At 39.2% G+C, this 23,684-nt stretch overlaps 3 protein-coding genes across 6 annotated transcripts; 1 reads left to right on the top strand and 2 right to left on the bottom strand.

Annotated features, from left to right (window-relative positions):
• The first annotated feature begins 105 nt into the window (after window positions 1-105).
• ndufaf1 (NADH:ubiquinone oxidoreductase complex assembly factor 1) lies at window positions 106-20,232 on the top strand. 3 transcript variants are annotated; one of them, XM_005746519.1, is made up of 5 exons: window positions 106-126; window positions 18,670-19,209; window positions 19,404-19,589; window positions 19,712-19,786; window positions 19,893-20,232. In XM_005746519.1, the coding sequence occupies exons 2-5, from the start codon at window positions 18,697-18,699 to the stop codon at window positions 20,031-20,033; spliced, it is 915 nt and encodes a 304-aa protein (XP_005746576.1). In that variant the 5' UTR covers window positions 106-126; window positions 18,670-18,696; the 3' UTR covers window positions 20,034-20,232. The 3 variants fall into 3 exon arrangements, with proteins under 3 accessions (XP_005746576.1, XP_005746577.1, XP_005746575.1); XM_005746520.1 differs by lacking the exon at window positions 106-126 and adding an exon at window positions 14,570-14,589; XM_005746518.1 differs by lacking the exon at window positions 106-126 and adding an exon at window positions 17,505-17,909.
• rtf1 (RTF1 homolog, Paf1/RNA polymerase II complex component) lies at window positions 1,796-17,453 on the bottom strand. 2 transcript variants are annotated; one of them, XM_005746516.1, is made up of 18 exons: window positions 17,271-17,453; window positions 10,221-10,331; window positions 9,944-10,094; window positions 8,959-9,160; window positions 8,621-8,738; window positions 6,439-6,550; window positions 6,216-6,354; window positions 5,927-6,104; window positions 5,729-5,811; window positions 5,556-5,643; window positions 5,355-5,462; window positions 5,171-5,248; window positions 4,845-4,966; window positions 4,524-4,581; window positions 3,873-3,950; window positions 3,510-3,611; window positions 3,039-3,153; window positions 1,796-2,891 (listed from the first exon to the last, which is right to left on the bottom strand). In XM_005746516.1, the coding sequence occupies exons 1-18, from the start codon at window positions 17,352-17,354 to the stop codon at window positions 2,785-2,787; spliced, it is 2,034 nt and encodes a 677-aa protein (XP_005746573.1). In that variant the 5' UTR covers window positions 17,355-17,453; the 3' UTR covers window positions 1,796-2,784. The 2 variants fall into 2 exon arrangements, with proteins under 2 accessions (XP_005746573.1, XP_013769685.1); XM_013914231.1 differs by lacking the exon at window positions 17,271-17,453 and adding an exon at window positions 16,205-16,318.
• Window positions 20,233-23,611, bottom strand: nusap1 (nucleolar and spindle associated protein 1). The gene is made up of 12 exons (XM_005746514.1): window positions 23,390-23,611; window positions 23,165-23,233; window positions 22,889-23,080; window positions 22,568-22,751; window positions 22,380-22,475; window positions 21,991-22,103; window positions 21,849-21,899; window positions 21,591-21,757; window positions 21,091-21,254; window positions 20,878-20,994; window positions 20,687-20,789; window positions 20,233-20,606 (listed from the first exon to the last, which is right to left on the bottom strand). Exons 1-12 carry the CDS (start codon window positions 23,462-23,464, stop codon window positions 20,519-20,521), a joined length of 1,419 nt encoding a protein of 472 aa, XP_005746571.1. The 5' UTR covers window positions 23,465-23,611; the 3' UTR covers window positions 20,233-20,518.
• Window positions 23,612-23,684: the final 73 nt, after the last annotated feature.

Genomic DNA, 23,684 nt, shown 5'->3' with positions numbered 1-23,684 from the left:
AGCGCAGAACTCACCTCTGTTAAGGACTTTACTTTACTGTAAATAAAAATAAATTAATGGAGAACAACAACAACAGCAACAATAATACTAAGAAGAAGGAGGCGGAGGAGAAGACCTGACCAACTGGTAAGTTGTTTACTGTATTTTTTAAAGAAAATTAAACATAGTTTTTAAGTTTAAATATGATCCTATTTTAATTAATATTCGGATAAACACGTATGAAGTACTCATCTTTGGATAAAAGCTTGCCGTTTGAAACAAATGAAGCTAAACACTGGGAAAACTACTATAAAATAAAAAATAAGAAATAAATTACAGACTATGGCCAGAGTACTTTATTTTGTTAAGACAATCGAGATATTATTGAAGTGCAGACTTTCAGTTTTATTTCAAGGGGTTTACCAAAAGTTTTATCAATTTTGTAGATTGTACCTCATTTTCAGAAGACCAAAAGTATTTAAGATATTAAAAAATAATTGCTTGTTTGTTTGTTTGCTTTAGTCCACTAACCTTAATTATGGAACACATGGACGTTGCCAAGTAGATGTTCTGCTAACCCTTTACTACTGTCACCTTCCAGTCCTTGTGACACTTTCCGTATTCAGTTTTTAATTTTTTTGCTGTATGCAGCTGTATGGGTTGCCTGTGAAGGTTCTCAGTCATCCAGGTCATAGTAGTCTAAGGAGCTTGGAAAGAAAAGCCTCTGGACTTCTTTATGTTTCTTCAAGACGTTTCACCTCTCAACTGAGAAGCTTCTTCAGTTCTAAGACCAATTGGTGGAGAGTCCCTTTGAGCTATTATCCATTTGCACTATGAAGCACTGTTCAATGAGTTTGGAAGTATTTGGCTGAATCTGAGCAGAGAATATAGGTCTGTAGACTGTACATTTCATCCTGCTACTTCTATCAGCAGTCACATCATCAGTAACAACTAGTGACCCGGTTCCACTGACAGCCACACAGGCATATGCTGTAATATTATTTCCATTACATTGGATGCGGTATGGTTCAGCTGTTTCTGTGCTTCTTCGTACTTTTCTCTCCCATCATTCAAGTGCAAGTTCTTCTTGGTTTCATCTGTTCAAAGATTTTTTTCTCAGAACTGCACATTTGAGGGTTTTCTGGCAAACTAATCTGTCCTTCTTGTTCCTGAGTGTAATCAGTGTTGTTGTAAACCTTCTCTATACATCTCCTAAATGTAGATCTTGACAATGATATGCCTACCTGCTTGAGAGTGTTCTCAACTTGGTTAGATGTTGTTAAGTTTTTCATCTTAACCATGGATATAATTCTTTCACCGTGCCCTTTAGCTGTCTTGTTTTTTTTTGGGCCATTTAATGTTGCTGAGCTGCCCAGTGCATTCATACCTTTTAAGAATTTACCAGAATGTTGTTATGCAGTTCCTGTGACATTCAGCCTAAGGATGACCTCCTTTGCTTGCATCTGCATGTCTTTGGACTTCCTACTTAAGAGTTGTCAAATACAAATTCAACATTTGGAATCAGCTCCAGCCTTTTTATTGGCTTCATTTGTCAACAAATGGTGAACACTTGTCAGTTAATTGCCTTCTTACTTTTGAGTGGGGCACTAGCATACAATCGAATGCGACTGTCTTTGAAATCTCTCTCTTCTTACCTCTGCTGAGCTTGTTCTGTACTTGAAGGCTCTCTTTAAATTTCTTGATTACTTCTAACTCCAGTTCCTGAAACTTGGAAACATTGTTCTAACTTTGTATATTCACTTGTCCTCATCTGTAGTCCATGCAGAAGACAGACAAAATGACACAGAAGTTATGAAACAGTGCCCCTTTATTTTTTTCCGCACTCACTCAAAAATGCATATTTACATGGCATGCCACATCAAAACAGGAACTGACTATGGACACAATCAATAACACATAGAATCTGCTCTGGGAGTTGAGGGCATGGGAGTTATCCCATGAACAACCAACCGAGGGAAACCAAAAATGAAGCAACACTTAGAATAAGGTCGGCCATACAAAAGAGTTCCTCTTTATTTAGGTTGATTAAAAAGTGACAGATGTCCAGCTGACCTGTACTGAACGTTTTACATTTTTCATGAAGGGCCAACACTGTGGTTAAGTCAGAGATGATGATAGTGTGAACTCTGCAAATAACCACAATGCTGTTGAAATTTAGGATGGAATGCAAGTACAGATGTTCATACATACAGAGGGGGAAAATGTACTATTTTAATTTATTACTGATGAGAACAAGCTGGTCAAATCTGAAGATGTCCATAGACTTTAAAATGCCTAAACAACCTAAATTTTCTAAGATAGGTTCCTTGTTCAAGGTAATAATCCACAAGCGCCATGTTGTCTTTGTCCTCTTGGAGAAAAATTTAAAAAAAAAATTTAAAAAAGGGAATTGACTCCAGAAGATCCAGAAGAGTAGGAGAGAAGTTAAATACATTAAAAAAAACCAAACAAACACACAAACAAACTCCGTATACAAGTTTGTCTGTGAATGCAAAAAGAACAAAAAAAAAACAAAAAAAACCCCAAAAAACAAACATAACTGGACAAGGTTTTCTTTTTTCTTTTTCCCGAGAAAGATCCTTTGAGAAAAATGTTGTCTCCGTTTAATCAGTATTTCCTTTGTGTTGGATGAACAGTCTATTTTATCATCATTCAAACACACATCCTTCAGGACATTCTCGCTCTTGCTCATACATACAAACACCCAGTCTCTCACTTTCACTCACACACACACAAACTCTTGCTTACACATGCAATGTGGGTTCTCGATGAGGTTCTGCCACATCAAATCAGCCCCCTCCTCTTCTTGTAGTCTTCCAGGTTGAGGGACCTGCGGGGAGCGCCGTCCTTCACTGGCAACGCGTTAGAGCTCACAGACAGAGACTTCGCCTCTGCAGACGAAGAGCAAAATTACACAACTTCACTATATCACTGTGATACACACTGGCATTCACCTTGTGCTCCAAGCAAGCAGAACATCTAGGTCGTATAGCTTCAACAGTACCACAAAACACACAAGGTTAAAACGAGGGTCTCACCTGCATTGGGAACCTGTAGGTCAATCTTTACATCAAAGTCGTGAACTTTAAACAAGTCTTCCGAGAGGTCAGTGGTTGGCTTCGGGACATCTTTGTCTTTCGGGTTTGTTTGACCCTAAAACAAACAAAGTAAAGATTTCTTCAAGATAAAGAGCTACAGTTCAGGTTAGTACTCATTTCCAGTCCAATCTCTTTTAACAAGACCTCAAAGAAAAATAGATTATTTTCTGCTATAGTTTTGCCATATTCTAAAAATAATAGTTTTGTTTTCATTCTTTTAAATATGACAGCTTATAATTCATGAATTCACCAAAAAACAAACAAAAAAACAAACAAACACTACAGTGCTGAACTCAGTTTAGTCTTTCAAAAAGTTGAGTTTATCTCAAAATGTCTTTCCTTGGATAAAGCCAAACTTCAACACCAGTTTTGGCATAATTTTTATGAGCTATCAGAGAGGGTCCTGCTTACCAGTTTGTTCTTCTCTGGACTTGAATTGTCTGGTGTTGAACCAGAGCCATATTTCTGGTTTAGGTGAGCAAGAATAGCTGCATGGACTGACGGATCTCTGGCCTGCCAAATTAAAAGAATCAGAGTGACAGATCAGATCAACGGAAGTAGAAGTAGTGGTAGTTTAGGGACATTTCAGACTGCTGTTATGCTGCGTGCACATAATTAAGCATGTCTTCAGTCTTATTTATAACAATTCAGTCATTTAAACTGTCACCTTCATGATTCAGGTATGATTGTTTGTGAAAATGAGGCACGTGTTATTTCAGTGTGTTTAAACAAGCACAATTATCCAATCTGATAAATTTATTATAGAATACTTACATTAGACACCATGGTGGGTTTGCACTGTCTTCGTGTGAAAGGATCCATTTGTTGGTTTTTGGCATTTTGTCCTTCAGCCTGTTGGAAAATAATTAATAACATAAAAATGAATAAACTAAAAATTAGTATATAGAAACCCGCACTATCAAGGTGATGTATAATCATGAAAGCTGCATTAAAATTCATAGGTATGTTATTTTTACTACACATGCAATAGGACGTGACAGTTTTAAGCCTCTGCAGGTTGTCTTGGACATAAAGGTGCTATAGTATAAAACTCTTAGGCTGGCAGATGCCTGAAGTGAACCACAGTGATACTGAACACGGTCACAGTAAAGCAGCACCAGATTAAGAAAACACCTGACATGAGGAAGCACTTTGAGGAAGATTATGAATGTACCTTTTTTATAAAATGCTGCAAAAACAGACTCCAAGTGTAAGAAAACAGACTTTATAGCCTGATGCTTGAGTCATTTATGGTTTTCCTATCCATAGATGTATTAATATGGTGTTATGCTGTCAATATTTTAGCATAAAGTTATGAATAATGAGTAATTGCATTATGTAATATAGCTTTTTTATTTTTTATTTTTAGCTCATCTAAGGTTGTGATGACTGTCTATGGTGCTGTTTAAGAAGGTGAACACTTACCACAAGAGCTTTCTCAGATTCAACAATGTTCCAGCTTCTGTTCCTCTGATTAATGTAGCTGGGTGGCAAAAGAACAGTTTAAGGTCTTTACAGAGTAATGATAAAGGACTGTATTTACATATCACAAAAAGTTTTTTTTAAACATAATACCTGGCACTACCAACAAAACACAATTTAGCTGTTTTTCTGTAGTTTCCAATAACTTTATTTAACATTAGGTTTACTAAAACCAGTGTTTTAAACGGTGTATTTTAATTCAGGAACTTTGGATAAGCAGTTTTATTAAACACAGTAAAATGTTTATAAGTGTAGATTGTGTACCTAATAGCAGAGATGTTCTTGGTCCTTTGTCTGTCGAGGGCTTCTGCCCTTTCCTCAAGCTCATTCAGTTCATCCTGGATCACTTTCACTCGTTCACCATCTCCACTTTCCTCTGCCATGGCCTTCAAACCAAAAGAGAAAAAGAAATGAAAAGGTAAGCCTGATTAGCCTTTGTCTCTCATCAAAGTTCAGTTCAATGACATTTGCTGTCAATGTCCATGTTTTGTTGGTACAGATTTACAGGTTATCAGGGTGACATTTAAAGGGCTACGATAATTCCACCTTAACTTGGAGTTTAAAAAAAAAAAATTCTGGTTTTCTTTTACCTTATCTTTGAGTAACTGCGTTTTCTTCATGGCATAATTTGGTGGTGCTTTCCGGAATCTGTCCTTTTCTTTTACAATCTGCAGAGAGTTTAGACAAAAATTTTTATGATCGCTCATAATTAATGACGTCAGAAAAAAGAATGAAGACCTAGTAAAAAACAAAAAAAAACAAAAAACGACTTACATCCTCAATGTCTTTATCATTGAACTTGTAGTTGAGAGCTTCTTTGATGGATTGCTCCTTCTTGGTGATTTCATCCAGAGTTGGTACTTGCATTCCAGCAGCAATCATCTGAGAAAAATCCATGAAACACATTTCAGCATCACTTTATCGATTATATATTTACGACTGTTTAAACATTCTTCTTTTTTAAAAATCACCTACCGCCTCTTTCCACTTCATGAATTCACTTTCTGTGAACTCTTGATTTGATACAAACTCAAGCCTGAAAACCCGTGTGTCACCACCATGCCTGTAGATGATTTACAACATTAAGAGTTGTGTTTTTGGAAACCAGGATAACTAAATGATCCATGTATCCATGACAGTATGCCTACCTTAACTGTAATCCCTTGTTTGTTCGTGTTGATCCAAGCTGGTAAACCTTCGCCGTCTCTACTACATCAACAATTTCAGCAACCTTTCAACAACAAGGGAACAAGAAACTCAAACATAAGTAAAAATACTTCCAAAATAAATAAACCTTACAATAATATATTGGTGGTAGAGGAGATGTAACGAGAATATAAGCTCACCCTATAAACTGGTTTACTGCTGCTGTTCCCGATTCCTATCCTTACAAAGCAGCCAGTCACAGTCTTAGCAAAGAAGGGCATGTGGCACCAGCGCTCCAGCTTGTGTCTGGACAGGCGGATCCTGTTGAGTTCATCTGGCAGGGAAACGGGCTGTGACTTTGGTGGAGTCTCCTCTTTTCTGGTAGCAGAACACAGTTTAAAAAGTTACTCAGAATCAAGAGAAAAGCATCAAACTTGACCATTGCTCTTGTGATGGCACTGTGGTGAATGCACTGGTTGATACACTTACTCGTCTTCATCGTAAGATGATGAACGGGAGCTGCGATCGCTTTTGACAGATGACTTGTCATCATCCTCCTCCTCTTCTTCCTCATCGTCAGAGTAAACCTCACTCGTCTTCAGCGGCTGACGCTTAGCCAGCAACTCCGCTGTTAAGAGACGACACGTCAGCGTTTGAAAGACAATCAGATTGGCACAACAACCTGTCACAAAGGAGTACAAGGCATGCCAACCTGTTTTATTTTTCTTCTTCTCTCGTTCAGCCTTTAGTTCTTCCATAGCCTGGGATTTTTTGTCAAGTTTTTCATCACGCTTGGATCGTCTTTCCTTGTTGTGGGACATGACCTGTAGACATGAGCACTTAGAGGTTAGAATTAGAAATATGATAAAGACAATGTGTAATGCCACTCCTTCTCATACCACGCAGAAATGAGAAGCAAAAGAGGAATCTGATTTCACTTAAATTACTGAGTGAAATTAAAACTTCAGTTCAAGCTCCTATTTAGGCAAGACTATCAATTATTGATAGACAGAGGCTTTATTAATCCTACACTGGGGAAAATCAGTTGAATTAGACACCCTAAAGTATTATAGAAGTGTAATTTGTCCTATATACAGATTACTATATACAGTAAAAGGCACTAAAAGACGTCACAGAGATTTTTTTGTTGTTGTATATATTATAAAGTGCAGTGGGAGTACTAATATACTCCCACTGCACTAAAAACATATTGCTAAAACAATATGTTTTAGCAGGTACTGATACACACTGTTGTATAGTATGTAGAGCAGGGCGATATGGCCAAAAATATTTCGCACGATTGAGTGGAAAAGTGTTAGCATTCATCCTGCAGCTTCACTGTGTTTATGTTATGCTAACATAGCTGTGTCGCTAGCGATCACGTAGCACATCATTATATACCAGCTAGCCCACCTTCAGTAACCCTACAAATGTCACTGCTGTTTAGTTTTGTCTTCATTTATGTTGGAAGTGATAGCAGAGCTGTACGTTTGAATTTTTTCAGAAATCTCTCAGTCAGAACATGCTATGTCATAGGGCTGTGCAATATGACCAAAATCTCATATGCCGATATAAGAATTCTATCGTCCGATAACGATATAAATCACAAAAATGTAACATTTTCTGTAAATTCTGTGAATCTCGGGCAGCTCGACTTGCGTGAAGTGTTTCCAGCTGCGCGTCCTTCAACCGGAGTCGAGTGTTTTAACCAATGCATGAAACTATACATTTTTAGACATAAGTTGTAACGGCCGCCGTTTTCTTTGTATTTATTACACGGCGTGCTGCGGGTTGCCTGTTCTAACGTTTGAGTCTAAGGTTTATTTTTTAGCACCTGGCGGCTCTTTTTTAATTCTCATCCGTAAATAATCTGCTCTTTTACGTGATTCAATTTATTTTGAAAAGTCTCAACAGGATCTTGAGCTTTATTGTGAAAGGTTTATGTGGAACATAAACAAGCGGAGACGCGAAGGTGTTACCGTCATTGTTGCTAACGACAACGCATAAAAACAGGCGCTTGTCTGTCCGTAGTGTAGTTATATTACATATAAGAGAAAGAGAGAACTTAAGAAATTAATATAACCACTACAGTGACCATCAGAACGATGAAAAAATATTGCCGTAAAACTGTTTATTTTGCGACACCGCGAAACAAACGATAGCATAAAATGAAATGATAGATGTTTTTATACTGTCATCCGATATATATCGTTATATGAACAGCCCCACTATGTCATGCTTAGGTAACTAGTGAAACTAGCGAGCTGACCTCTGCTAACTTCCTGCTAACGTCTAACTCTCTTAAATGTAATAAATTCTGTTTTCATGGATGCCTGGATGTTAAACTTAATTGTTACACCTGGTAAAGCAGCAGTGCTGATCATTTTATTAAGATGAAAGAATTTAGACAGTTTTTAACTCTCAGTGATGCTGCAGTGTTCGTGTGACTTTGGGACCTGAAGCGGACGGAGTTTTGGACCCAGATTACTCCCAAATTTACGAGCACCTTAGTCCGACAAATACAGCAATAACAACAGCCCGCTTGCATGTTGTACAAAACAATGTGCTTTGGTGGGTATCTGACAGACAAACACTAAACCAGTTCCACATCACTGAAGTTGCAACATTTTTACAAACCAATTCTGTTTCATCCGTTTCACTCAACGATCCGCTTTCCCCCCCCTTCTCATTCTCCGTTGCCGCCATGCTTTTTCGGCCATGTGCGTATGAAAACAAAGGCACTGTGCATGCGCGTTTTACCAATATTCTATCGCGATATTTTATTTTCTTATCGTTGCCCAACATTGTACCGGTATTACCGTGAACAGTATAATATGGCCCAGCCCTAATAGTGTGTCTAATATTGTTTTAGATGTGTGTGAAACTAGACTCACCACTTGTGTATCTTGAACCTGAGATTGCTTCCTTTTTTCTTGCTCTTCTTCCTGCTTTTTCTTCTTCTCCTCCTTCTCCTTCTTCTTTGCTGTCTTTAGTTTCTTCTTGATTTCAAACCTTTGAAAACAAGCAGAATCCTGAGTGAATAAACTGTGAGCTCACGTCATAACTTAAAAATGCCACGTTTTTGCATTTTTTGGCAAATTTGTTGAAGTAAAATAGGAGTGCTCTAGTGTATTTTAACAAATAACTATCTTGTAGGATTTTTTTAACAACTAAGAAAAAGTTATTTATGCCAAGTATAACTTTTTTTTAACGATTTTTATTCCCCACTCACCGTCTCTTTAGCACCTCTCTTTTCTCAATTCTGTTGAACAGCTCTTGTTCTCTCTCCTTTTCTGTCATCTGCTCAAGTCGAGCTCTGTCCTCAGCATCACCCATCAAGTCATCATCATAACCATCCCTGAACACCTCGTCCTCAGAGGAATCCGAGTCAGAGCTGGAGGACGAACTGTTGCTCTCTGAATCAGACACCTCGCCTAAAAAATTTCAAGGAACCAGAGACAGGGAACACAAAAAAACCCCAAAAAGCTGTTTTCAAATCAATTACAAAACAAAAAGGTAGACACGTCATCAGAGAGATTTTAATTCTAATATATCTGACTTTTGTCTACGAAATGTGTCATAAACAGCTTTTATAAGCAGAATTTGGAAGGGAAGCTTTTAACCATGAAGCAGTTCTAAATCCTTTTAACATTGCCAATGTAATTAGGTCCCAAAAAAAGTAAATAAATAAGTGTAAATGGCTTAGTGAAGTTGTACTGTAGGCTTTTCCTCACTCAATGTAGACCGTTTCATGTTAGTGGATTACCAAAACTGAATTGGATTTGTGAACAACCACAAATTCCCAGGAGAATTTTTTTCCCAGGTTTTTCTTAATGCTGTCAGCCAGTTCACACCAGGACAATGTGACAAAAATAAACAACAGCTTAGATGCTTTGCTGTGAGACACCTGAGATAAACAGGATGAGTGAGTGAGTCATGTAATCCTAACCTCTTGAAAAACCTGTGGATGCAGCACTGTAGTGATGTATAATCTACAGTTCGTAATATGTCTGGATGTCCCACTCTACACTTCATGGAACATGTTTTGAACATGTTTTGAACATGAGAACGCGTGAAAGTCTGTTTTGCTCACCAGTTTAGTAGCATTTCAAGGATACTAAACTTATGAATAGATGTGTGACTTAATAATAACAGATTTTTAAAAAAGAGAGCAGGGAAAATCTTTTTCAATGTGAACACTGAATTAAGAAACCCACCTTCCTCCGGTGCAGAGCTTTCAGCTGAGCTGTCCCCATCTGAGCTACCAGACGCTGTCGCTTTATTAACCTTCTTCTTTGTAGCGTTCTTCTTTTCAGACCCTTTGCCCTGCTTAACCTTCTTTTTGCCTTTGGTGCCACCGACCGTCCACTACACAAAAGGAATGAAAATGTAACTTTTGATTATATAATTGACAGAGAATTAAGGTTTAGTCTCCTGTGCCTCACATGTCCAAAACTGTAAGGTCTTTTAGAGTAAATACTAATAGTGCTATACCTCATCATCACTGTCAGATGTCTCAGAGTCTGTGGAAGCTGCTGCTTTGCCAACAGGTTCTTCTTGCTCACCCGAATCAACCCTTTTCCTCTTTGCCAAAGACAGCAGCTCCTGAAAGTGACAAAACAGCGATGTGGTTCACCTACAGTGAGGGAAATAATTATTTGATGCCCTACTGAATTTGTAAGTTTGCTCACTTACAAAGAACTGAACAGTCTTTAATTTTGTTCCATTTTAATGAAGAGACAGAATATCAATCAAAACATCCAGAAACAACACATTACATAAAAGTTATAAATTGATTTGCATGTCACTGAGTGAAATTAGTACTTGTTTGATTGACTAAAGCCCAGCCAGAATTAAGGCTCCACAGGTTAGTACTCCTGCCTGCAGAATCAATTTCTTCCATTCTGATCTCACGACCACCATAAGTAAGACCAAAGAGCTGTCAAAGGATGTCAGATATAAGATTGTACACCTGCACATGGCTTGAATGGACTACAAGACCACCAGCAAGAAGCTTAGTGAGAAGGTGACAACTGTTGGTGCAATTATTTTGATCTGAAGACAGTTGGGACCACAGTCAGTAAAACACCATTCGTAACACATTACACATAATGAAATGAAACCTTTCAGTGTCCACAAGGTCCCCCTGCTCAAGAAGGCACATGTACAGGCCTGTCTTACGTTTGCCATTGAACATCTAAATCACACGTGTCAAAGTCAAGGCCCATCAAGTATGGATGTACTATTATTGTTATTCATGGCCCGGCGATATGAGGCGCTAATAATATACAAACTACATATCCCATAATGCAGCGCTGCAGCCTCCTTGCTGAACGCTAGGCTAACTGGGAACATTCCAGCGTCAATCAAGTCAAACTTCTGTTATTGCGAAGCTAGCCGCTCACAATGGTGGAGAGAAAAGTTGATTCTGAAAGCAGAGCCTTTCAGCGCCAGTGGGTGACTGAATATATGTTTACAGACATTGCTGGTAAACCTGTGTGTCTTATTACTGGAGCTAATGTGGCTGTAATTAAGGAATTTAATTTAAGATGGCACTACGAGACAAAACGTCAGGATAAGTTGATAAACCTAAATGCAGAAAAGAAACTACAGAAAGTAGAAGAGCTAAAGAAGAATCTGACATTTCAGCAGACGTTTTTCACCAGAGCAAAATCACAAAGTGAAGCTGTTGTGAAAGCAAGTTTTATTGTAGCAGAGGAGATAGCCAAATCAGCCCGGTACCACTCTGAAAAGCTGCATGATGAAGGTGTGTGGCGTCTTGTGTCCAGACAAAACGCATATTTTGGCAAATGTGAGCCTGAGGAGAAATACGATTGCTGATCGGGTTTGGCCACTGATTTAAGAACACAGTTAGAAGCAAAAACTTTATTGCATACTCTCCTGCTGTGGATGAAAGTACAGACATGATGGACATTGCACAGCTGGTCATCTTCATCCGTGGAGAGGAAATATTGAACATTAAATCGATGCACGGGACGACGACAGAAAAAGACATTTTTTAAAAGGTATGTCAAAGTGTAACCGACATGAAACTGCCCTGGGACAAACTTGATGGACTTACAACAGATGGAGCGCCGGTGTTGTGCGGTGAAAAAAGCAGACTAGTCAGCAGGATGTGAGTAAAGATGCAGGAGGAGAACTGTACCGGTGAGTTATCAGCATATCACTGCATCGTACACCAGGAAAGGCTGTGTGGTAAAGTCCTAAAAATGGAGCATGTAATGATCACTGTAACGCAAACCGTAAATTTCATCTGAGCAAAAAGTTTAAATCACCGTCAATTTCAGTCTTTATGTGGGAAATAGATTCAGAGTTTGCCAACATTCCTTATCACACAGAGGTCCGTTGGCTGAGTTGGGATAAAAATGCTCAATAGAGTTTTTGAGCTCAGCAAGGAAATCTGTCATACATGGACATGGCATGTATGATGCGGTGAAGGCATTTCAAGTGAAGCTGCCACAAATGCACCAGTGCAACCTGCCTCACTTTCCCTGTTGCCAAGTAATGTTGAACCAAGTCAGCAGACTTTGCTGAACTGCACCTGTGCAGATTCAGATGGAGCTGCAGTGTAATGATACACTCAAGGCAAAGGACGACACTGAATGGCCCACACAGTTTATTAGTTCCATTCCTGAAGCAATGCTCAGCTCCGTCTATATGCGTCTCGAACCTTGCGTATGCTTTCATTTATTTTTTCTGGGGTTTTTGGCAGCATGTTCATATTGCTAACTTGCATAATTTTGACAGGATATATTTTTATTTTATTTAAAGTTTATTTTTTTAAGTTTATTTAATCTGGAATAATATTCCTGTCTGTTTTTATTCATATTTATGTTTAAAAAACATTGTTTTAGTGTGTTCAATAAATGTTTATCTTGTTTGGCCCGCGACCTAAAGTGTGCCTTGAGTTTTGGCCCCTGTGCAATTGAGTTTGACACCCCTGATCTAAATGATTCACAGGTTTGGTGAGAAAGTGCTGTAGTCAGACAAAACCAAAAATCAAGTTCTTTGTCATCAACTCAACCTGGCATGGTTAGAGTAAGACAAAAGCCAAGTATGATCCAAAAAACACCTTGCCCACAGCCAAGCACAGAGGTAGAAACATTACGCTTTGGGGCTGTTTTTCTACTAAGGGTAAAGAACATCACTACATTGAAGAGTCAAGTACCAGAAGATTTTCTGGTATGTGAAGAGTTTTAGATAAGAGACCCTTTCCATCAGGCAGAACACTCCGGAGAGGTCGTGGATGGGTCTTCCAGCATGACAATGGACAAAAGCATACCACCAAGGGATCAGGAGTGGCTAAAGAAGCAGCAGATTAAGATAATGCAGTGACCTAGCCAGTCTGAAAAGTGTGAAGGGAGCTGAAGCTTTGAGTTGCCAAGCAGCAGCCAAGAAAATTAAAGAACTTCTTTATAAATGAGCAAACATAAAAATTCAGCAACTGGGTCAAAAAAAATTTATTTACCCATACTGCAGTACAAATGGACAGAACTTCTCAAGCCACTTGAACTGAACTGAAATTCATATAGTGGGACAAAGTCAGCAGAAGTAGAACACTTTAAATTTAATGATTAAACCCATGGAAAGCTTCTCTTTCTTATTATTTAGCAGCAATCTGTTTCCCAGAAGTAAAATTACATGTGCCTTGTATTTCTCAAAACACCTTCTGATAGTAGTTTGATGATTAACTTGCCTCATTAATGCGGTTATTCAAGACAACTACTCAAACAGGCCTGATAACACACAAAAAGAAAGTGAACCTGCATACTCCACTACTATAAAATGTAGAAAAAGAAAAAGAAAACTATGCTCTCTCTCTCTCTCACTTGAGAGCTTTCATTAAATATAATTTCTTTCCCTGTGACATAATATAATGCAGGGAGGATCAAGTCGGGACACTGGTCAAAGATGGTTTCTCTCGTGAAGTTCACAATAGCAGCTTGCTTGTTTAACAAAGCAAGCTCCATTTGGTTTATTCAAGGTTACCGATTGTATAGAGCAGCAAAGAATGTAAAGCCTGACAAAACTGCTATATTCTCACATGGATGAAGCAAGACATGTGGTATTTGTACTAAAGAGCAAGCAGCGTGGAGAACATTCACAATTCAGCTTAGAAAAACAACCGCATTTTCATATACAGCTCCTGCAGTTAATGTTAAGATTCACAGCCACATGCCTGTGAAAACAACCTGTTATACTATAGCTCCTCCAAAACACTGAGGGCATCTCTTTAGCTTATCATGCATTTATTAACCATTGCTCCATATCATTAACAAGTCCTCTCAGTCTTGCAGTTTCTACTTTTTACCTGTACCCAAAGAAAACCATGTACGTCTGCAGTTATTGTCCTCACCAATTTGGCCAAACACATATCCATTAACTCTGAGTCTGCTTCTATTGGAGGTCTCTTCTTGTTACAAAGGAGCTTTCCTCACCACTGTCTTGAAATGTTTGCTTTGGGGCTAATTTGAGGGTTCATCTCTATGTTAAAAAGATCTAGAAATTCAATTTGTAAAAAAAAAAAAAAATCAAAAACCTTAACTTAAATTTAGCTAATTTAAATTTTCCAATGACCTGACATATTTGGGTTCGGAAACTGCTGGCTCTTCCAATGAAAACTCAAATTCAATCTTTGGGAGACTCAAACCAAGTTTCTTCAGCAGCGATTATACTCGTTGTGAATTTTGCTTGAGTGTTTAAGGTCCATGGCGAAACTTTTAATATCCACACTGAAGTGCTCAGAAAAGGAGTTCCAGGAACCAATCTCAAAATAGCATTGCAGGAAGAACCAGCGCAGAGACTGGACATGAGAAGAACGGCGCCTTGGCTACAAAATAAGGTTGGTGAATTAGAGGCTTATTAAAATGCCTTCTCCTACATGCATGTTCTGGCTGTCCTCTTTGACACATTGTGCCACGGATTCACAGACGTCTTACACATCCATTTTCTAGTGCAATTACAAAACAAATTTGGTTATTCAGACCATGAGGGTACTATTGAAAAATACCAACAACACTATCATGCTGTAAACATGAATTGATGCATGTTGCTCAGATTAATGTCAGGCTTAAACAGCAGCAGCGTTGTCGTCTTTCTCACAAACTGTGTAAACAGGCATGCATGACAATGAGTAACTATGGTTACAGTGTGACGCTGTGAAGCTCATGATTGCCAAGAAAAGATCTTAAATTATTATGCATACGCAAAATCAAGTATGAACCTCAGTGCTTACGTTTAAGTAATATGGATATATACTCTGTGGGTGGCTGTAGCTCAGGAGGTAATCACAGGGTTGGTAGTTCAATCCCTAGCTGTTCCAGTCTGCATGATAATATCATTAGGCAAGATACTAACCCCGGCTTGCTCTCAGATATATCCATCGGCGTGTGAACGCTAGATAGGAAGCACTTAACCATAGAAAAGGTCCTTTTATGAATAGGTCAATGACACAAGATGTATAAAGCGCTTTGAGTCCTCAGAATAAAATAGTGCTATACAAAAAACAGTCAATTTACTATGTAGCATAGATTACTTTTTCAAACATAATATTATTGACACAAAACTATATACTGTGTGAATAATCATATTTTAGAAGGAAACAATTAACCATCTGTGTGCATTTTATGTAACTTACCCTATAAACATTTGTTGTGCTATTCAGAGCTATGGATGTCTATTTATTCAAAGTGTTCCATAATAAGAAGAATATTTGAGTCTGATTAGTGCATACTGATTCTTTTTATATCCTGGACAGGAGGAGAACTGATTGCGTACTTAAAAAAGAAAGGCAGGCTAACACACCTGATTGCAACTGTTACAGAGTATGATATTTTACTATAATGTCTAATTAACAACTTTAAAAAGTTGCTGTTATCAAGTGAAAATCCAAAATATTTCTGGGTCCTTTTAATCACCCAAAGTTTCAAGACCCGAGCAATGCCTCTGGTTACATTCGACACCTCATTCCTCAAATTTAAGGCTCACCACAGTGGATCATCTGCCTTGAGCTCACACCATCCCTAGAATACCTGCATGTACTCCTTTACTACATCCATGAACTACATCTGTGGCTTCTATTTTTCTCCTGCCTCACAGATCCATATTCAACACCTTTTCTCCAATATATCCACTAACCCTCATCTGCATATTTCCAAACCATCTCTAACCGTCTCCAAACTGCTCAATCTGAATTGTCCCTTTGATGTACCCCCCCTTAAATCTTGGCATTTTCTGATCACTCCCACTGATCAGTGATCATCTCTACCTACTCTACCCTGTCTGCACTCTCTTTTTCACCTCTCTTGTCTGTTGCTTTGGATGGTTAACATCAGGTATTTAAATGCATGTATCTTCACTACCTCCTTACAGCTTTAGTTACACCTGTTTCCCTCTCGTTCACATACGTTTTCTGTTTTGGTTCTACTGACTTTTATTCCTCATCTCTCCAGACTTACTTCCATCTGCTCCCAGCTCTCAATACAGATCACTATGTCATCTGCAAACATCTTAGTCCATGGAGACTCCTGCCTGATCTCACCTGTCAACCTGTCCATCAACACTGAGAAGAAGAAGGGGCTCAGAGCAGATCTTTCAATGTAATCCCATCCCCACCTTAAACCCTTTCTCTTACCACACACCTCACTACTGTCTGTGTCCTTATACATTATCCTGCACCAGCCTCACCTGACTTCCTCATGCAGCACCACAGATCCTCTCATGGCACCCTATCACACGCTTTCTCGAAATCTACAAAGACCGTGCAACTACTGAAGATAACTATATTAATCCGCACTTGGTCAAAAAACACGCACGATCAAACCTACTGACGGTTTGAGCAACCAAAGAAGCTCGTCTTACTGACCCAGTCTGATCTTCTGTGGTCACAGTTTCTGTTTTCTCGGGGGGAAAAACAAACGGGTCAAATACACGTGAGTTTACAGGTGATGTAAACAGCGTTGGCAGCTCTTCACACTGACATGTTTCTCTGCCAGCTCCAGTTTGACAACAACACCACCGAAATAGAACTTCGTCTCATGACGTCATGCAGGAGATAATGTTCTGACTAAAGCAAACGCGACTCCAGAACGATTTCACTTTGTCAAAAACAAACAAACAACACACTCCATTCCAGTTTAGTCTGAACGCTAACGCACCAATTACTCAACAGAGCACGGCTGCAGTCACGCAGCTTACGGCTCGAAACCAGTCAAAGGCCCACGGCGCGGCATTTTCATGGCTACTTAATACTGCATGATTGCAAGCGTTGGGTACCTTTCATAACTTAACGAGCTGGCTCTGTTCAAACTAAAACACTTTCCATTTTATCCAGTACCAACCCGTAAACGCTTAGTAGAAACCTAGCTCCGTGTTAAGATTTGAGTGTTTTATCACAAAGGAAACAGCGGTTGTAAATAAAATAGGCCCACTCAACGCAATCAGCTAGCACACATTAGCGTCAGCCTCAAACTGTTGTCAACTTCAGAATCCACCGGAGGGGAAAAGGGTAAAAATAACACCTACCTGATCGAAATTATCGTCACTAGCGCTGTCTTCGGAGTCAGAGTCAATAACGACTCGACCTTTCCGCTTCTTTACATTCACCATGATTAGCTGCAGAGCTAACCCACTAGCTACCACTGTGTCGTCTAATGTAATGTTCTCTACGATAGCTGTCGCTGCTACCTGGCTAACTCCGGAGTCGATCACACAAAGGCGGCACTGCGCATGCGCGCCTGTATTAACAGCTTGATTGACGAAAACATGTTTAAGTGAGATATAACAAAAATTTCTGTTCTTGGTCCCTGTGTATTAAATACGAAGATTCAACTAAAGAACATACTGCAGAAACGGAACCGCTGGATATAAGAGCATATACAGTTAGCAGCGAGAGGAACCATATATGAGTACAGGAGTCAGGACAGTAATCTTTGATGCACGGAAGCTGTGTTGAGTGATTACCTTGTGGCTCATTCAGTGACATTTCTGGTCGAAGGTTTGCTGAAGGAATTTCAGTCGTGTTGGTTTACCTATTTTTACCAGGACAGGGTACACCGGCAGTCTATATATTCTTTTGTACCTCATAGCATAGTGTATGATGAAACCTAACCCAAACAAGCCCTGATGTATCTACGAGACATTTGCTTCTACATCGTGGTCAAGGTAAATGTAAACAGTTTACACTGTGTTAAGTTATTAACTGTAGTTTACGTCATGTAATTTTTTCCACGAAGTAAACAGTTTCAATCATTCCAGTATGGTTAAGCTTTTGATTAATTTGTGTGTTTAGACAAATATAATTCGAAATGTATCTGACAGTCATTCTAAACGAATAGCACACAATCAATTTTAATTCTAAGGACTTAGAGGTAACAGTCTTTATTCACCAACTGTGTAGACAGAAAAAAGTAAGTAAACCTCCTCATGACCTCTCCCGAAACAACTTGGAGTCAGGTGAGAGTGGGAGTGTGATTATAGAAATGCCCCTCCCTATTCTAGTAAGTGTCTTGGGTTGAATTTCTCTGTCTTTAATGTTTTCCCTGTTGTGAATAACTTTTCGCGTTGTAAAACCCTTCCAGAAACCTCTTTATAATCTTTTTTCATCAGCATTGTGTTTACACACGTGAATGCTCCAGACCAGCAAACTGCCAAAACTTCTGCTCACACTTGCCGATATGTGAGCAAGTGTGAAAATGGGATTATACGTAAAGAAAACCCATGAACACATAATTCAAAAAAGAAACCTTTCATTTTTCTACATAAATATAGTTGTTTGAAGTGGGACATTTTAAATGCCCTCTATTGGATAATTATACAAAACGATATAAATATTGTTTAAAGTGTGTCAGACCATTATTTTGTTTTTGAGAAACATATTATTTATATTCATTTTGACTCTGTTACTCTGTGTTCTGTATCTCAGCAGTGAAACCTGCAGATCAGCGTTGAAATGTCCCTGCCGAGGATCACACACCTCCCTTCTGGGAGGCTGCTGAGCACCATCCTCCACCACCAGCTGCTTCTCCCCTCCATCATTCCTCTCACTGTGCCCAAAAGAGCTGTGATCCAGGGTGAATACAGACGACCCGGCCAGCCCAAAAAGACCAAGTTTGCCTGGCAAAAGATTAACTTTAATTTCTCAAAAGGTTTGGAGGGGATAAAGAAACATTTCACACTCCTAAAAAAGGAGTTTACCGACCGCTGGGTTGGCCCTGAGGGTAAACCGATTGTTGAGCACATGCTGGAGCAGAACAGAGTTGTATGGGAGTTCAGAGGTCCAGAGAGCCTGAGGGAGTGGACGGTGTCCTCTGATCGTGAGATTGGAGGCCATAGTGAAGCTTACCTGAAGCTGGGAAGGAACAATAATACCTGTTTTCTGTACGGGACACTGAGCTCTACTCCCCCACGAGATGGAGAAACACGCTACAGTGGATACTGCACTATGCGCTCAAAGCAGCCTCTGGTTAGTGTTAACTGCTGGATACCATGTTTTTGTTGAATTCAGTAGCGCAGAGAGATTAGGCTCCCTCCAGTGATTACTTTTCTTTTAGAACATAATATAGGATGGATGCAGAGGGGAGGAGGGGGTTCCCCCATTGCAGTTTATCAATGAAAGTTTATGTAAATGCCAATTTCCAAGTCTTTTGTGTCTTCTAGGCTTCCTTTGATAGAAAAAAACACCATGATTGGAGCAGTTTTAACACTCTGCAACTACGTGTACGTGGTGATGGTCGCCCATGGATGATTAACGTCTCAGCAGAAACATACTTCTCTCACCAGAAGGATGACATATACTGTTATTTCCTATATACCAGAGGAGGGCCCTACTGGCAGGATGTTAAGGTGAAGTTTTTTTTGTTTTTGTTTTTTAAGTAAAATTATTTAATAAATCTATATAGGTCTGTTTAAGAGGCATGATAGTATCAAATACGTTGATCAGCCTGACTTCAAATGCTCTTCTGCAGATACCTTTCTCTAAGTTCTTCCTTACACATCGAGGGAGGGTACAAGATGACCAGCATCCTGTCTGGCTGGACAAGGTAGTGCAAAGAAAAATTCCCTCACAAAGTGATGATAAAAACTGATGTATCATTACCCTAATCCCTTTTTAGCTTGTGGCCTTCACATTGTTTTTCGTATTTACAGGTTAACACCATTGGGTTTACTTTGGGAGACAAAGCTGATGGCCCATTCCAGCTTGAAATTGATTTCATTGGTGTTTGCAAAGATTATGCACACACAGAGGAGTTTGCCTATGAAGCATACAAGAGGAACCCAGAAGTCTAAGAACGGTTAATGCTGCAGTCAGACTGTTGGGAAAAATTTGAACTTATATTGACACCATTTCTGTAATGTCATTATAGATTTCAAACTATTAATATTAATGACTTGTGCAGAATTATTATTAAATGATGTATTAAATACCACAAGAGAACAAATATAAAAAGACAAGATCTTGGGTCAATAACTCTTATGAGTGCCTCAATTCTAGCAAAGTAAAGCAAATGAAATTTTTAATTAGTAGTTTCAAAATGCAGCAAAACAGGACAGACTTATATCACATCAAAATATCCTTTTAAAAAAGGTATTAGAGTTTGAGCTAAAAGTATTTAAAAGAAATGCAGGATTTGAACCTCAAAGACGCTGGACAGTATATGTAAGCTTCTACTACTTTTCTATAGGGGCTACAAAATGCTGAAACTGAAGCTGCAGACAATGAAATATTTACACTTCAACAGGGTTTACAAACGGCCACAAGCAGGCACAATATTTTATGCCATGACAAGGCCTCTTCTTGCCCCAAGCATACTTTCTTTCTTCTGCTTCCGATCTTGTATCTGCTTTGCTCTCCTGCTCTGCCTAAAATAAGATTAAAGATATTCAGAGATGTGGCATGAGCCAATTGCAATGGGAGAATTCAGCGTCAATTAAAAACCTACCTTGACTGGACTTTGTGCTGTTTGTAAGCTTCCTGGTGCGGATTTGAGACAGACTTGTTCATGGCCGTGTTTTCTTTGACATCTTCAAATGGCTTCAGTTTACCTATGTATAAAATAAATAACTCAATGCTACATCTTGTCCAATCAAATGGTGTTTCACACGAACAGGGAAAATGAGAACATTTTTATACCTTTATGAGGCTTGTAGGTGAGGGGACGTGACAGACTCGCCTTCAGATCAAAGCTGGGTTTCTTGTTTGTGCCAGGCGTTGTTGAAGTGCTTGTGTTGCCAGTGAAAACAAATGGTCCTTTCAGAGGGGGGGGGGGGGAAACAAAACATAATCATCTACTGTTTAGAAACATACTTCAAATATATCATTCCAAGGGTTGAAAGGCCAAAGTACCTGGAGTTTTTGTGGCAGAGAACGATGCAGTTTTGACACTGCTGGGCTTTAATCCATTGGCAGTCTGTTTCTGCGGGGTGCTGGAAGCCACGCAGGGTGACATGCGTGCAGGTGTCTTCACCAGTGACCTTTTATATTCATTGTCATGAGTAGCTTCTGAGAACCTGTATGTAGACAGTTCTCATTAAAGCATTACATTTAATACAAAACTTAAATTTGAATGTTTCCACTTTGCAATACCACTTAAAGTTTATTTTGGAATATCCACTCTTGAATTCAGGTTTATCCTTTAGAATGAACCATTATTTAACAAGTGTTTGCAAACAGAGACTGCATCGCTAAGTCATAAGTTTTATACACCTGTGCGAAAGTGATTGATAACTAATGAGAAGATTAAAAGACTGTGGCTCAGTACTTTTGTCCATTTAAAAGACACAGATCCCGAAGAAATTCATTAGATTTGTTGTATCAAAAGGCCAGAGGATAAAACGGTGACTCACCGAACATTGATCCTGCGAGTAGAAAGAACAGACGGCCTGAAGGAGGTGACCTCCTTTGAAAGAGGTTTTTTGGTGGCTGAAAGCACAGTGTGCCTGCGGTTTTCGCCACCTGGTGTCTTGTTCACTGGGGCAGGGCTGAACATGGAAGCACGAGTTGGATTTGCCCTCTGTGGGATTATATACATGTGTCATTAGTGTGCTTCAGAAGTAATCGATCTATACATCAAATGTGGGTGACCAGTAAATGGTGGTGCTTACCACTTGAGCTTTGCCATCAACTTGCAGCAGTTTAGTTTTGTCTGACAGACTCTACAGGTAAAAAAATAAAAATAAGACAAAGTTCAAGTAAAAGTTACACTTAATTTTTCCTGAATAAAACTAAGCCAAGATAATTTGGCACCTTTAATTCCTTCACTGAATTTCTGTACGTCTCCATCTGTTTCGTCTTCCGCTGAACATAGGAATCAATGGACTCCATCTTGTTGAAATGAGCCTCGTGAAGTTTTTTGAAATCTGGATAAACAAATAAAATGTATAACATATTCAAAGATTTATTTATGCATTTTTTTTTGGGGGGGGGGGGGGGGTAGTTTTTTCTTTTTAATCGATTAAGGTTTTATTTACTCAAGCAAAATAGTTGTGCATCTATAGAAAACAGGAAAATGTACGCATTTCTCTGAAATAAAGTAGGACAGGCTCTGCTGTACATAGCAGAGACTCCAAGAAAGCTTTTGCAGAATCAAGCACAAAAAGAACCATATCATTGAAAGAGGAACAAACAAAACTTACTGGGGGTAACAGGCTTCAACAAAGGCTTACTCTTCTGCTGGAGACGAGGAATTCTACCAGCTTTTGCCCCTTTTGGTGCCTTTTCTGGACACAGACCTTTAAAGGTAAAATTTGTGCAAAAGTCAATGATCTTAAAGTCCAAGGAAGAAAACACAAGTGTGTATCAGCTTTTATCAACTATTGCTAACCTGTTTCAGCAGTCACTGGTGCTTCATCCTTAATGGCAGGCTGTAGCTGCTGCTCCTCACAGTCAGCAGTCTGGATCTTTTTAGGAGGCTCATTTTTTTCTTTATCGTTTGTAGAGGACACCTTTCTCTTCTTACCACCCCTAACATTACAGGGTGCAGTAAGTGCATCAACTTCAGTGTCATCCTTAAAAAGAAAAATAAGCATAAAGGTTTTAAACCTCCAGAATGCAAAGAACTTAAACAGCTGCAAAGCAACCCTATACACAGGGGTATAGAGTGCTCCAGATGTATTTATGTTGAATATAGTGTAATGTATAATACCTTTGCAGCAACTGGAGGCATCTTGGCATCGCTTTTAGTCAGTGTCGCAGTATCAGAGATTTTTCTCTTGTTACCCTTTCCTTTACCTCGACGTGTGTTCACAAACCCAGTAGTGCTGGAAACTTCTTCCTTGCAAGATGAATCCAGGACAACCTCAGATTTCTCCTGAGCTTCATCATTAATATCTTGCCCCTGGAACAGTCATAAACGCATTAGCGCTGTGCACATGAGATGCTGACAACAAAGCCAATACATTACAAAACAGCAGTAAGTTACCTGCTCCTTCGCCTCTTTGTTCTTTTCTTCTTGATAGTGCTGCTTTATGGCCTTCAGAAGTTTGTCGGCCTAATGTTGCCGAAAAAAAACGGGAAAAAATGCATTTGAGTGTAGTCTGCCCAACACACGTTGACGTTAGAGAACAGCCAGCTACCGTTAGCGAATACAAGGTAAGTCTACCATAACCCCGCTAGAAGCAATTTTTTAAAAGTACCGCTTCCTTACCTTCATGTTCGCCTTGAGTCCCAGCTCCTTAGCGAGACTTCGCAATTCTGCATATTTCATAGAGTCCAAATCCATGCCGGTATGACAGTTTATTTCGCTTTTTTAAGAAAAAAAAATCCGCGTACACGTCGGTGTTTCTCCTCACCACAAACGGCGTCGGTTAAAACTAGCCTCCGATTCAAAACACAGAAGCGCGACACATTTGATTGGCTCTTCACTCTAACCGGATATGCCTCTCAGCCAATCAGAACAACCGTGCATTTTCGGGATTTTGTTTTTATCCCCCATGCTTATT

The sequence above is a fragment of the Pundamilia nyererei genome, unplaced genomic scaffold, assembly GCF_000239375.1.
Source record: "Pundamilia nyererei isolate P.nyererei 1_Seehausen unplaced genomic scaffold, PunNye1.0 scaffold00179, whole genome shotgun sequence".
Taxonomy (NCBI): domain Eukaryota; kingdom Metazoa; phylum Chordata; class Actinopteri; order Cichliformes; family Cichlidae; genus Pundamilia; species Pundamilia nyererei.
The sequence above is the reverse complement of the archived record's forward strand: the minus strand, read 5'-3'. Positions and strand labels throughout refer to the sequence as shown.